The sequence below is a fragment of the Gobio gobio genome (assembly GCF_949357685.1).
Source record: "Gobio gobio genome assembly, chromosome: 11".
NCBI lineage: Eukaryota > Metazoa > Chordata > Actinopteri > Cypriniformes > Gobionidae > Gobio > Gobio gobio.
In genome coordinates, this window is record NC_137104.1 from 37,754,735 (window position 1) to 37,769,920 (window position 15,186).

Below are 15,186 nucleotides of genomic sequence, written 5' to 3' on the forward strand. Positions count from 1 at the left end.
AAACAAATAGCATAACAGGGGCACTTTAAACCCTATAGTGGTCAAAAATAATTAAAAATGTCCCATTCTGTCTTGAAGGCATTTGGATGGTTCTGGATGTTGTAGCCCCCTCCCTGAACAAGCTGAAAATAGTTGGAATTCTGGAGATTCCAGACACAAACAATGGCACCTCCACCAGCAGTGTTTCTCAATATAATAACATTGTTTTGAATGCCACATACATCTCCATTCAAGTAAGGACATAACTACATTCAAATTGCATCTTATGGCTATATCTTAGGATCAGAACACCAAATCAGAACCAGACTCTAATTTCACTTCCTTTTGTCCATACTAAAGAGACTTACTCTATCTGTCCATGTTCACTTCAATTAGGGTGGACGTCTGATTGCTGGGTGGCCTAATGAACCCTTCAGAGGTCAACTACAGATCATACTTAGAGGAAGCCATTCCACACCAGACTGGCTATTACCATCTGGACCAAACCAAGGGTCCAAAGTTCTAGGTAAATCATCATGAATAAAAATTAAGAAATCTCATGTCTGCATCAGAGACATTCTTCTCAAATGTTTGCCAGCAAAGTGTTGATTTGAGTGGAAACATTGTCTTCCAGGCGTGTTTGGATCTCTTGAACTTTATGGTATGCCACACAATGTGTATCACACTAAGCTGGCTAGCACATCCCAGGCAGGAAACCGCACTCTCTCTCTACAGGAATCTGTGGACTGGAAGGTCAGAAGCTTTTTTAAAACAAAAAAATAACAGAACTTTTGAACTTTTGTGATTTGGTGATGCCATTTAGATTCCAAGCTGCGCTTCTGCTCTGAACCATTATTCTCTTTGTTTTTTAATAAAACACTCTTTTTTTTCCTCCAGGTCGGGGAGAAGATCCTGCTGTCCACCACCAGCTATGACCCTCAACAGACAGAAATCCGCACCATCTCTGCAATCTCAGATAATGGCCGCACACTGACTCTGGACCAGCCTTTATCATACACACACATTGGTTAGTGGCCTAGATTATAAGTAATGTCAGTATAGCAATAATAGGCACTATGCTGTATCAATAAGCTGTTAAAAATAGGTACACAGATATATATATATATATATATATATATATATATATATATATATATATATATATATATATAAAATTATATATAATTATTAATATTTATTTGTAATATTTTATTAACAGTAGTGCCATTTATTCCTATGATTCCAAAGCTGAATTTTAAGCAACAAATACTCCAGCCTTCGTTCTAATTTGCTGATTTGGTGCTCAAGAAACATTTCTAAGTGTTGAAAACAGTTGCTGCTTAATTTTTGTGGACACCATGACACATTTTTACATATAGAAATAGATAAAGTAACTTTATAAATGGCTTTACTGTCACTATTGATTAATTTAATGCATGCTTCCTGAATAAAAAATTTTAACTTCTAAAAAAAAAATATAATTGATTCAATTAATATCAAATGTATTTGGTCATATAGGGGAGAGCTACAGTGTGCCAGGTACTTCAAGAAGTTATCAGCTTGCAGGCAATGTGGCTTTACTGACCAGGAACATCAAGATCATTGGTCAGGAGTATCCAGAAATGTACACACAGTCTTATGGAGCCAGAGTTCTGGTGGGAACCTTCTCCAGTGGAGGGATCAATTACAGAGGTATAATCTTTATAAAATACTCACATTCATGAAACACAATCAGGACGAATCACATGCAAAACCAGTCTTACATAAACTGCTGCATTCAATTGAATTAGACATTTCATGTACAAATGTATATGATTTATTCATGGACATGGATTAATGGACTCATTACCTGGAAGATGAGAGAAAGCAGGAAAAATAGCAAAGTTTTGTTTTAATAAAAAAAAGTTCATGTCAAAATGATATTTCTGTATTTGCACATACCATCACTTTCTAAACAGACCATTTCAGCACTGTGTAAGTAATGAAAACTCACTAAAGCTGATGATAACTTGCCTCACAGGAAAAGCCCAGATCAGAAATGTTCAGTTCTACCTCACTGGGCAGGAAGGATGGAACGACCCGTCAGACCCACGTTACTCTCTGGTGTTTTATGACCTGGGAGGGGTGAGAGAAAGTCTTGATACAGTACATGTCCATTCCTGATTATCACACATGTTCTTTCCAACTACTTACTGTCACAATATTTTTAGGTGGTTGGTGAGTCTTATGTCAAGGGATGTGCTTTCCACAATGGCTTTGCTCCTGCTATCGGTGTTTTTGGAACAAATGGATTGAGCATTGATGACAACGTGATCCATCACACTGTTGGAGAAGGTGCAGATTCATTAGCAGCTTCACTGTTAGCACAGAAAGAAAATACTATTAAACAAAATGTAATCAGTATGAGTTGAGTAATATGATTTAGCACTTTTCTATTCTGCAATTATTATTCAAATCTCCAAGGAATCAGAGTCTGGGGTGACAGTAATGCCGTCCGGAGGAACTTGGTTACCTTGACACTGTGGCCTGGATCATACAACGGCAGAGCGGAGGAATTGAACATTGAATGGAATGCAGCCATTGAGGTAAACCTTAAAGAAAATTTTTTTCCCCATTTTGATGGCACACCATGGTACAAGAATGGTATGGTACATATTCAAAGAAAACCCACAATATTGCCATGGTACATGTGAAAAAATCCATTGTATTACTGGCTGAATAGATTAGTACTATATAAAGAACTGATCTACTGTTGATGTTGTAGGTGAGTGAGGCAACCAATGCAATTCTTCAAGGGAATATTGTTGCTGGCTATGAACGAGTGGGATTCCGAATTGATGGTGAACCATGCCCAGGTATAGAAGCCAATATTTATTTTCAAAAATAATTATACATAAAATAAAATACATAAAAACAAATACATTTTTAATTTAATTTAGGCATCACAATATTATAATGTACAGTATGCAAAATAATACAATTTACTATGTTATTAATTTATACTTTTTTTAATACTAACTTTATTACTAATTTATTCATGTATTCCAACAATATGTCAAAAGGATCTCCAAATTCAGTGGCTCAATGGAGTCAGAATGAGGCGCATGGCGGTCTTTACGGACTCTACATGAATAAAGATGGACTTGCTGGTTGCTCTCAAATCCAGGGCTTCACTGTCTGGAGGAGCTTTGATTTTGGCATTTATGTTCAAGTATGATAAATGATCTGCCAACTTCCTACTATAAAACCCTAAAGTAACAGTAAACCAAATGTGTTTTATTGGTCAGATAAATTGTTAATTTTTAGTTACACAAATGCACTATATTGGTCTGGTGAGCCCTGATGTTTTCCTCTCCTCCCTCCCATTTCAGGTATCCATGAACGTGTTAGTTTCTAACGTGAGTCTGATTGATAATGGAATGGGTATCATGTCTCTAATCTACAGTCCTCCCTCACTCAGCCACACATACTCTGACAAAATAGTCCGTGTACAGGTAAGGACACACTATGTCTCTTCAGTCAAAAATAAAGGCCAATTCACACTGCACCAACAGACGGCAACAGACACTTTGTCGTTTCAGTGTGTTACCCCAGTTGGCGTCTGTTGGCTTTCATTTTTATCAAAATTAACATGTTGAATCGGCATTTGTTGGGTCTTGGAATGTCTGAAAAGTTACATACTGTAATCTGGTGACTGTCGGCATTGGTCGGCATCTCTCTTTGCAGTGTGAATGGGTCTGAAGAGAATAAAGGATTCTTATACTGTTGAAAATTTTATACAATTTTTCAAAAATCATCTTTACAGGGTTCCCTTATTGTGGGCAGCAGCCCCAACTTCAACTGTTTTGACAGTCTGTCCACGACTACGACCTATGTTATGCTTAGCAAAAGCCACAGGGCCCCTCGCCCCCCCAATGGTACAATATATGTTAAAGAATCATCTATGCACTACTGGAATACATTTGTTTGACGTAACTGATCCATTTTCCATACTGATTCTAATTGCATTTTCTGTGTAACAGGTGGAAGGTCTGGAATTTCCTGGCCGACATTTGAATCTGGCCACAATAATGCACCACAAAAGCCTCACCCTGGACTGATGAGCTACAATGCCATAGCTGGTCTAATGACCGTCTCTGGTGAGTCACATTCCTTCAAAATGTGTATGAAATCTTCAGTTTAAAACTTTCTACAGTAGATGCCGTAAAAAAAATGTCATAATACAAAAAAATGTAAATAATTACTATCTATTTACACTGTCTGTTTATGTTCCTAGACACAACTTTTGTTGGGTTCAAGAGTGTGTGCTCAACAGAGACAAATTACATGTTCATGACCAACCCAGGAAATGAGGATCTACAACATCCAATCAGTGTTGAGAGGATAGCCAAGATAAACAGCACAGAGGACACTCTGGCATACATTCATCGGCCTGATCTGAGGTAATCCAAAAGCTTATAGTCAATGTCAATTCACAAAGTTAAGACTGTGTAATGGCCCTTTCACACTGGACGCATAACGTAAAAAGCGAAGTGATAAAGCAAATATTTTGTGTGCGAATAGTTCGCATCAAAACCATTCACATCAGCCGTGACACGAATTTGCGACATCTTTGACGTTTCAGAGCGCCAACATTCCAAAACATTCGTGGCGACAGCTGAGAAAACATGGCCATTGGCCACTTCATCATCCAGTGAAAAGAGCATTTCATTTTATTTAAAAGACCGAAAAGGTTTTGGGTGCACCTAGTCTTATAGAACAGAGAGTCTGAAGGGGAGTATGCTAATCTTTGTACAGGAGCTAAAACTTTATCATGACCGATTCCGCACTTACTTTTGAATGTCTGTGGGACAATTTGAGGAGCTCCTCCAGAGACAGTAGCACCGCATCTGATGAGACAAACCACAGGGAACCAATCGATCTGGAGCAGCTGCTTCCAGCTTTGTTTCCAGTTGAGTCACAATGTAAACATTTAAGTGTCACAGTCATACAGATGGAAACACATTCACTTTCTATAGTAGCAGACACATTTAACTCAAAAGGTTATGTTATCGTTGTCTGTAGTCTACAGCGACTTGCTTGTACCCTGTAATCTTGTGAGAAATGTGATACTGGCAAAGGTTAATGTTGATTGAATAGCTAGTGACATTTACTGGACATTTCGTCACCTTTGTTTCCTTATATGTGATTGGTTGAAGCCTTTTCTGTCGCTGCGTGAGTTTTAAAAAATCTACATTGAAGCCAAAAAAATAAACATTGTTTTTCGCCGCAGCACATTCGCGTTCGGTGTGGAAGCACTCATTACACAAACAGCTGATCAAAAAATAAAACCATCGCGCAAATTATTTGCGCGTCAATATTACGTCCAATGTGAACGGACCTTAAGGCCCCCACAATTGGCCCAATGGCAGTTTCCAATAGAGCGGGTGAGGGTTTCCTGCATATTCTGTCTTTTAGTGTGCAAAATAATTTAATTCTAATTAAACTTTTATCTGACTCCATTTTATCACAACCTCGAATTTAGGTTGAAATGCCTATTGATTATTTATATAATAATTTATCTAGACACTTGATTATTCTATATAACTCTTTACTCTTATTGTACTCGTTCATTCGGATACCAGTGTCGTTCATGGTCTTGCGCAGGCTGTTCTTTTACACAGATTCCACGGTCACAAACTCACCAGTCTTGCTCAATAGACAGAGGTAATTGACTATACTATTTAGATGGCCAGTCCAGTGTTTGCTCTCTCTAAAAGTATTTTGTTTAGTCCCTATAGACTAGATTATGACTTGAATAAAGCAACACTATCTCTAGTCAGAGATCACGATCACTACCACGGATATAAGCTGACCAATATTACTTTGTCTGATAGCAGCTTTGGTTTGGCCATGCCATGTACACTTAGCTAGAGTAACATTACATTAAACTGAGGTAAGGCTCACCCTATTTAGGTTGGTCGATCAATATTTTGTTGTCCTAAACGGAAATTCGCCTTTTTAGCCTCTACAGTTTAAGTACACTTGAACCAGTACCAAGTGTTAGCCAGAGTCCTAAAATCTCAGTTGGTGTGCCCTATGCTCCACTCAAAGCTGGACTTTAGTCCGTTACTAACCTGAACGCAGATTTGCGGTAATAATGCATACAATGCAATCTACTACTGGAGGACACTCAGCATTACAGGCTGATCTGGCTACAGAATCATGCTGAGCTTTTTGCAACAATTTTTTAAATACTCAGACCAAGACAAAACATCCCACAAATGGAGACATGACCTAACTATAGGAATAAACATTTTGGTTTACTTCTGGTGGGAGGAGACCGTTGTACCAGTCGCACTGAGATATTTCAAATGATATATCTCACACATGATTGTTAATTCACTTGTATTGACATAGAACATTATAATTTGTAAAGGGAAGAATGGAAAAAGGGAAGTCAGGGTAAAAGAAGTCCCAAATGGGTAAAATAAGTCCCCAAAACAAACAAGAAACATTATTAAGAAGAAAACAATGAGAGAACACCAATGTCGGGATGACCAAAAATACGAAATGACTGATTAATTTTATTCTCATCTCAGTAAGGTGAACCCATCAGACTGTGTGGACATGGACTGTGATGCTAAGAAGAAGACAATGTTGAAAGATCTGGATGGCAGTTTCCTGGGTGCAGTAGGAGCAGTGGTGCCCCAGTCCGAGTATGAGTGGAACGGAGATCCCCGACACGGACTGGGTGATTACCGCATCCCCAAAGTCATGCTCACCGCTCTCAATGGCAGCCGGATACCTACGAATCAAATCGCTCCTTACAAAGGTACAGTACATCTGAGGACTGTTCTTCCTTTACAGTGATCTAAGAGAGAGAACTTAAAATGATGGAGCTTCTTTTAACGAATGGCGTGGCTGTTTTACCTGTGCAGGTGTGATCAGAGACACCTGTACGTACATGAACACCTGGCAGAGCTACAAGTGCTTTGGGCTTAACTACAGGATGCTGGTCATCGAAAGTTTGGATGCAGACACAGAGACCAGGCGTCTTTCACCTGTAGCCATCCTGGGGGACAAATATGTGGATTTGGTGAATGGTATGACTCCTAACTCCCTTTGTAACACCTACTATTTTATGCATAATATATATTTGAACCCCCTCGAGAAGGCCGACGCGCCGGCGTGATTGACTCACTTTTTTTCTTATCAGTGCCAAAGAGACTCAAATAACTCTTTTTTTATCATTCAGGCAAGTGTTATACATCATTATAATCTGTTAAATTTCTATTTTTTTTTTGTGTACAGTCACAAGACAGCTTCTCTGTCAAAGAGATAGTCTTCAGAAAAGGAACTCTAGCTTAGTGAATACTTGTCTCACAAAAATGAGACATGTCTAAAGAAACGTTTAAATGTCAGGTTTTAAACAACGTAAACCAAATCTAAAACTAATATTCTGTGTTTATGTAATCTGTTTGAAAAGAGATAGATGTCAGTCACCCGCGAGCCTCTTCATTATCCACCAATGCGACCACGCCCATGGAGCGCCCGCTCTTTCAGATTCAAATACTGACGATCCCTGCGTCAACGGCAACGCCCACACATCAACTCATACAAAAAAACATCGAGTGAAACGCTGTAACGTTACTTCAGCTACATCGTTTTGAGACGCGTTGAGTAATAATCCTGGAATAATAAACCTCATAAAAAGCTGTTCATATCTTAAAGCAACGGATTCAGGGCTAATTGTAAGTTAGGCTTTATTCTTTTAAGTTTATTCTGTTAGCATCTGTGAATATTAAACGCAAAAAGACAGTTTAAATATGAATCCTGCTCCAACATAAAATGTCATACACGCAAGACTGTTTAGACAAGATTTACTTGGACAGATTATAACGTGTTTATTGTAAAAGAGCCTAGTGTCACATCAATAAAGCTTTTATTCGCAAAAGTCTGCTCAGATGCTATAAACATTAGGGGTGTAACGATTCATCTACTACATCGATGTATCGATTTATATTCCTATGATCTAACTACATCGATTTGTGCTCGGCAAGTTGGCCTTCCGGACGACATATATCGATCTAAAATCGTTTTAAAAAGGTAATCAATCGATTGTATCGATAATAGGAAATAACGCATTGGATTTAAGCATGTCAGACTTTATATGGATGTTTTTTCTTTGCACTTTTAATGATAACGGCGTTAAACGTTACTCGATTCAGTCTGCTTATCTGTGACATCATCGCCACGCACCAGCAGCAGCGCTAAGAAAACAAAACATAGCATGGCAGATGGCAGAGGAGTAGCCACTAGCGAGAAATTATCAAGCCACCAGGAGAAAGAGCTACCTGTACTTTCAACCCTTGCTAAATGTTACCTGTGCATTCCTGGCACCAGTGCGCCAGCAGAGCGAGTTTTTAGTACTGCTGGCGACATAGTGAACGCACAGAGAAGTGTTCTGCGGTCAGATCATGTTGATCAGTTGATATTTTTGAAAAAAAAAAAAAGTTGAGTCATTGAAGAGTAGTCGGTTACATTTTATCTTTTGTTAAATATTGTTTGTTTATTAAACTGAGAGTAGTAGCAGGTTCAGCCAGTTTATTCAACCTGAAGAAATGTGTGTTGCACTTTATTTTTGATAATAATATTGTATTTGTATTATTTTAATGTTGGAAAACAAAAGCAGAAGTAGCAGGTTGAAACTACTGTTGAAATGTTGGTTGCACTTACTGTGCTTTTATTGAAAATGTATTGAATATTGAAAATTAGAGCAGAAAAGGTTAACTTCCTGTTAATTCAACCTAAACTGTTGGTTGCACTTTATTCAAATAAAATTTGAATGCATTTGCCATTAATTGTTGTTTACTTGTTTGTTTATATCCATAATTCATTTATACCTGATTCCCTTACAAGAAACAACAGGAATCTAGGAAACTTCACCTGCACTGACCAGTATCCAGATATTTATTTCAGTCACACAATTTTTGGCTAAAAAGTTACTGAATCGATTTCAAGTCACTGAATCGTTTCGGATCATATCGTTCTAAATGAACCAATATCGTCCTTGAATCATATCGACAACCTCAAATCGTGATACGAATCGAATCGTTGTTAAAACGAATCGTTACACCCCTAATAAACATAGTACCAGTCAAACGTATTTTGCTTCATATTGATGTTTAAGCCTAATGTTATTTTTTAAATTTAATATAAAAAGTTTGTTTTATCGAGTTAATATCGAGTTGTTTCGTAGAAAGTGATTTTTTTGTTTTATAGAAAGTGAATTGCTTTCTTTACAGTGAATTTTGTTTTGTTTGAACTACTTTCAAAAACATAATTTTTTTTACAAAAATGTAGAAAAAATTAGCTTCTTAGTAATTTTTGTCTTGTTTCTAGTCTAAATATTTAAGCATTCTTAAATCAAGATGCATTTACTAGATAAGTACAATTTTCAACTAAATCAGAAGAGCATTTTTTGCAGTGTAGTCAAATCTTTTGATCATTTAAAATATAATTGGCCTTTGTTGACTACATTCTAAATAAATGATTCTGGAGTTTTGTTTTGTAGAAAGTGATTGTTTTGGTTTTGTAGAAAGTTAATTGCTTTCTTTACAGTGAATTTCGTTTTGTATAAATTGTATCTTAATTTAAATTATTTATTATAATTTTTTTTAGCATTAGACTACTTTCAAAAACAAAAAATAGTTCAGTTTGAAGCAAAACTCTAGGCAACAAAACCCATTAGTCAAAATTCTTGTGGACACATATCTATTGTGTTTTGAGGCCTTCATTTTAAAACAATTTTTTTTTGTTTTTTCAAAAGCCACGCATAAAAAATTTTCTCTCAAAAATACAAGCATGTACATACGTGTTGCTCACATATTATCCTAGGGGTTAATCTTACTGTGAATATCTTGTTCCAGGCCCACAAGACCACGGCTGGTGCTCCGGCTACACGTGTCAGAAGCGAGTATCTCTCTTCCACGCCATTGTGGCCACTAATAAATCCTTTGACATCTATTTCACCAGCACAACACCACAGAAGCTGAGACTTATGCTACTGAATGCTGGACCTACAGAGGTTAGTAAGATGGACTGTACTGACACAGCATCTACAGGTGATACAAAATCTATATTAGGAGAAAACAATCTTTCATCAGTTTTATTCTGCATTATGGTATTAAAAATATAATATTTTATTTCCATTTTGTCTTCTGATTTATTTTAAGATTTTTTTCAAATAGCTTATTTGTTTTTCTAAATTGTGCAAATTTTGACCATTATCTTTTAACTATTAAAAATAAATGAATTGATGAATCAATATCAATCAACGAACTGATGAAATTGCGATTTGATGAATACATAAATAAACATATACACAAATATATACACACATATGATATTTATATAATAATGTAGAAATAATTATAATAATGTAATTTATTAACAAATATCATGAAAAATAATATAGTAATTAAAAACAAAGAATTCAGTAGTTTATTGATTTAATTATGTTACTATATTATTTTAATATTTTATTATTTAAAACAATTACATTTGAACTAAAGCACAATCCAGGAAAATGAATAGGCTAGTTGGGAATGAATCCTAAAATAAATAAATAAATAACTACATTACGACCAAAATATATCCAACTCTGCATCAAAATAAATGGGAATGCAAACCTGCATTTTTATATATATATATATATATTAGTCAAGGGTGTAACGTACATGTATTCATCTCAAACCATCATGGTATGGTATGCCGTGATTCAGTGCATACAGTCAGACGACAAATACAGTCAGTCACAGGCTATCCACACACCAATCCAGAGTGGGACGTGCATGGTAATCTAACGCTGCTTGCTAATCGCCACAACAGGAAACAGAGCAGAAGAGGAAAAGATGATCTATGCACCAATCCAAAACAAGAGTTCAGATGGCATGCAAGAGCTTGCTAATCTCCTATATTCTGAGTTTCAAATAATTTTTGTGTTGCGCTCCACAAACTTCACGGAAAGGAAACCGGGACGTCAGAAAGCGGCATCCTGGTTGTTTTCTTTATTTTACAAAAGCGAAATGCTTTGTATTTATTGTGAGTGTACACAAATAAAAACAGATCCTTTGCAGTTTTGAACAATGAATTTCAAATTACTGTTATCTGTATGACCATAAATGATTTCTGCTGTTATAATGAGGCAGCTAGGCAGAAAAAGACTAAAGGAGTGCAAAAACTAATCTCTGCACAAGTTTTATTTTTCATTATTATATTTATTTTGTACTTTTATAGCACAAGAGATGCACAAGAGATTCCATTTTGTTGCTGATTGTGACCAAATAACTTGTTTTTTATCAGCCCTACAAAAAACATATTCTATGCAAGAGTGCATTGCTGTTTACTGCTTTAACACTAAAGGAGGCTGTACTGTACCAACTACCTCAGGGGGGACTAAATTCTGACTTTACTTTGCACTATTGTCTGTTCAAAATAATAATTAAACCTAGCAATGGGGATTATTTGCTTTTTCCTGTTGTACCGAACTCGTGTCGAACTGTGACCCCTAAACAGAGGTACCGTACTGTGACTTTTGTGTACCATTATACCCCTAGTATAAAGTGTATATATATAATGTAATTATTTTATGTTTCTTTTTTTCATGTTTCATTTAATTTTTTGTTTTAGCTTTGATAATATTACTGTAGAAACTTAACTACAGTGATCTTCTGTTGTTCTCAGGCTGTCAGGGTGGCTGTATTTTACTCAAGCCCTCAGAGGCTGGATGTGTACGTTAAAAATAGTTTGGTTGGTCCAACAAATGCTCAGTGGAATGCGGGCAAAACTGACTACACTCTGCTTGAGCCAACTTATACAGGTAGAGTACAACACAATAATGCAAGTTAATACAGCTCCCCCTGCAGGCCAGACACATCACAATTCTTACATTGATTACTCTCTGCGCTCCTAAGGGCAATATGTTCCCAGTTTCAACTCCAGTCACGGCTCCAACTTCTTTGACCAGGACTACAAAATGCTGAACATACTTCTCCGTGGCTCAGAGCCGGTCGAAATCCGCACCTCCCCGGTTTTGTTCCTGGCCTTCAACCTCCCAGCCATGACTGAGGCAGAGTTCTTTGGGCCAAATCTGATCAATAATCTGGCTTTATTTCTGAAAATACCGGCGACCAAGATTCGAATCACCAACATCATCCGTGAGGGTACTATTGCGAGAAGGAGGCGTTCGACTGGACTGACGGTGCAGGTGGAGATCAGGGAGCCCCCTGTTCAGACATCCACCAATAGCACCACTGGTAAGAACAAGAATAAAATGTATGACAAATACAGCCTTTAGATCACAATATATATAAATATTTATATACCATCTGCAGAAGAAGACCAACAGTTTGCGGACCTGAAGAACATTGCTGACGATTTGGGCCGCGCTGCTGTCTCGGGCAATCTGAGTCAGTCCATTGGCTTCAATGTGTCATCCCTGGGCATCATTCCTCCTCCACCCTCTTCCAGTGACCCGTCCTGGAATGATGTAAGATGCTAATCCAATCACATGACCAAATCCTCTAACATTTTAAAATGTTATAATGGAAATTTTAACTGAAATGTACACAGCAAAGTTGATAGTTAAAGGAATATTCTGGGTTCAGTACAAATTAAACTTAAAAAGTGTATGAGGCCAATCCATAAACATTAAAATATTCACCTTTTCAATCCACTTGTTAAGTCTGACATCACGAGTCAATGTTTTTGGGTCCAAGCGATCTATTAGATGCCAAAAGCAAACAACAAATTGTTAATATATACTCACTGTGTGCTGTAATACTACTGAGAAATCATGATCTTAACATTTATCTCTATACCGAAATCCCAGATGGCCAGAAAGTGAATCATCTTTTATGAATTGTTAAAATATTGCATAACACTTCAGAATACTGATTCATCATTAATGAATAACAACACAGGAACAAATGAGTAATGCATTATTGACACTCTAGTAACTACTATAGTAACTTTCTTTTTTAAAGAAAATGAGGGATAAAATACATTTTTGTTGTAATCAACAGTGTCACAAATGCTGTTCATTGAGCTTAATAGTTGCTGTACTGTAAAGCACCGAACATGGTTTTCCTTATTTGAACTGTAAATGTCTCTCTCTTAGGTGGCCACTCAGGAGGTGACCCGTGAAGACCAGCTGGTGGAGACGGTCAAGACAGTATCATCCCTGGTGGTGGTGGTGCAGCCAGTGGCTGGATCTTCTCCCGGACCCCTCAGTGTGCAGCCCAGCATCATGGCTCTGGACGCAGCGGTGAGATTTCATTAAGAATATCTGATGCTAGTTTTCAGTGGCCGGTTGCACCAGCTGTGTGAAAGGAACATAGTTTTGACAAAGTGGCACTAAGTTACAACTTGTGTCTTTTATTCTTTCTGTGTTAAACTCATGCGTGTCATTTGTTCAGAGATTGCAGTGTTCGTAAATGTAATGGAAATATTATTAGACCTTTTAAATGCTCTTCCTCGTTTAATTTGTTCATGATAGTTGTTAGTAATCTCTAATGATAAGATTTGTGTGTTTGTTGTCATAGTTTAAAATATATCAAGTGCCCCCAAATTATTTGTTTTTCTTTACCACTCATATTTTAATATTCATTTGTCTGTATGAGTGTGTAGTAGGTCTGTTTTATTGGTTGTTGTCTTCCCTCTTCCCATCCTCTACACTCCCACTTTTCCACAGCTTTTTCTTTTTCAAATCTTAGGTGTGATCAGTACTAAAACAGGTTGTTTTTTTTACCCTTTAAGAACTTATGAATGGCTGGTGCAACCCCAGTTGATTACTAGGAAACCACACCTGGTATCGAATAAGGAGAGCTTCTTTTTTGTGCATGTCTGTTTCCAGGGTGACTGTGTGTCCGTGGGTGTGACGACTCTAACCATGTCAGCTGTGCTCAAAGATGCTACAGGGAATCCAACAGCAGGGCTTTACGGAAACACCACCATCCCGTTCAGTGGCTGCTGGGCCAATTACACTGACTTAGCCATCATTACAAGTGGTGGGTTGTCTTGATTTAGATTTTTTGGGGGTCACTGTCACTTGTTATTTTAAGCATTTACGATAATTTCTCTCTCTGTATCTCTTCTAAAGGTGACAACTTGAAGTTGGCCTTTACTCTGAATGAATGGAAGGCTGAGTCCAGATCTTTTACGCTCGGATCACCTACAACGCCGTCTTCTGTGGTCGTCACTACGGAAGACGATTTTCCCAGCATCTTTGACTCCGGTCCAGCTGTCTCATCAACATCTGTGTATCTGCTCATGATGTTGAGTACTTTACTCCTCCTGCTCAGAGGACTCTAGGAGAGATTAAAACCAATGAAGACGTGCACTCTTATAGATATATATATATATATATATTACATCGTCTTCTAATGATTTGCTTTCGTATATATACCCATATGCCTTTGTTTTCCCATATGATCTTGATCTGTAAGCTACAACTATTCATTCTGAGACAGTAGAACAACAAATAGCCTACAACTTTTAATTTTAACAAAGTTTTTTGTTTTGTTTATCTATTCCTATTACTTAACTTTGAAATATTATACATGTATATGCTTTCTTATATACTCAGTAAAATCAAATTCTAGCATACTTCTGTTGTCTTTTTTTCTACATTAAATTCTTGAACATATAGAATACAAACTTTAAAGGCGGCATGAAAACAATGTTGTGATATTTTCTTCCTTATTGTGTCATATCATGTCCGTGTGAAATGAATGTTGGGCGCCATAGGATGATCTCGTGAGTGACAGGTTGTCCCGTCTTCTGTCCAGTAAAGACGTCATCGGAGAAGAAGAGATATCTTGATATTCGTTTGTTTTGAAACATTTTAAATGCATTATTCAACAGCTGGAGGATGAGACAACGGTATATTGAGCAAAAACGTAAATGCTGATTACGTGAATCTCACTCAGAAAAAAAAAAACGTTTTGCACCACTAGAGGTAGGTAAAGTGGTGCTAAATCCTCACACTGACACATGCACAACTGAGAAAAAAACACAATCTGTCAATCACATTCACGATGAATTTAAAAGAGCGAAATTAAGAGAATTTAATTCCGTTTTTTCCAATCTAATGCCTGTATCTCATAGTCTCCACAGCAGTAGGGGAGAGTGGGCTAAGATGAGCCATTTTTTACTTGTGGTCCT

General features: G+C 37.1%; 1 protein-coding gene across 1 annotated transcript in view; it reads left to right on the forward strand.

Moving 5' to 3' along the window:
- Nucleotides 1-14,628, forward strand: part of LOC307133461 (fibrocystin-L-like) — a gene marked incomplete at its 5' end in the record, with an annotated part of 76,754 nt that extends 62,126 nt beyond the window's left edge. Inside the window, 23 exons of the mRNA XM_079828545.1 lie at nucleotides 79-233; nucleotides 376-505; nucleotides 614-732; nucleotides 877-1,006; nucleotides 1,498-1,671; nucleotides 2,000-2,103; nucleotides 2,190-2,313; nucleotides 2,443-2,564; nucleotides 2,744-2,834; nucleotides 3,042-3,190; nucleotides 3,351-3,473; nucleotides 3,785-3,896; nucleotides 4,002-4,118; nucleotides 4,256-4,421; nucleotides 6,561-6,793; nucleotides 6,900-7,064; nucleotides 9,891-10,048; nucleotides 11,707-11,842; nucleotides 11,937-12,278; nucleotides 12,357-12,511; nucleotides 13,142-13,288; nucleotides 13,877-14,030; nucleotides 14,123-14,628. Coding sequence (XP_079684671.1) covers nucleotides 79-233; nucleotides 376-505; nucleotides 614-732; nucleotides 877-1,006; nucleotides 1,498-1,671; nucleotides 2,000-2,103; nucleotides 2,190-2,313; nucleotides 2,443-2,564; nucleotides 2,744-2,834; nucleotides 3,042-3,190; nucleotides 3,351-3,473; nucleotides 3,785-3,896; nucleotides 4,002-4,118; nucleotides 4,256-4,421; nucleotides 6,561-6,793; nucleotides 6,900-7,064; nucleotides 9,891-10,048; nucleotides 11,707-11,842; nucleotides 11,937-12,278; nucleotides 12,357-12,511; nucleotides 13,142-13,288; nucleotides 13,877-14,030; nucleotides 14,123-14,334 — 3,518 coding nt within the window. The remainder of the gene's footprint in view (nucleotides 1-78; nucleotides 234-375; nucleotides 506-613; nucleotides 733-876; nucleotides 1,007-1,497; nucleotides 1,672-1,999; nucleotides 2,104-2,189; nucleotides 2,314-2,442; nucleotides 2,565-2,743; nucleotides 2,835-3,041; nucleotides 3,191-3,350; nucleotides 3,474-3,784; nucleotides 3,897-4,001; nucleotides 4,119-4,255; nucleotides 4,422-6,560; nucleotides 6,794-6,899; nucleotides 7,065-9,890; nucleotides 10,049-11,706; nucleotides 11,843-11,936; nucleotides 12,279-12,356; nucleotides 12,512-13,141; nucleotides 13,289-13,876; nucleotides 14,031-14,122) is intronic.
- Between the last annotated feature and the right edge of the window lie 558 nt (nucleotides 14,629-15,186).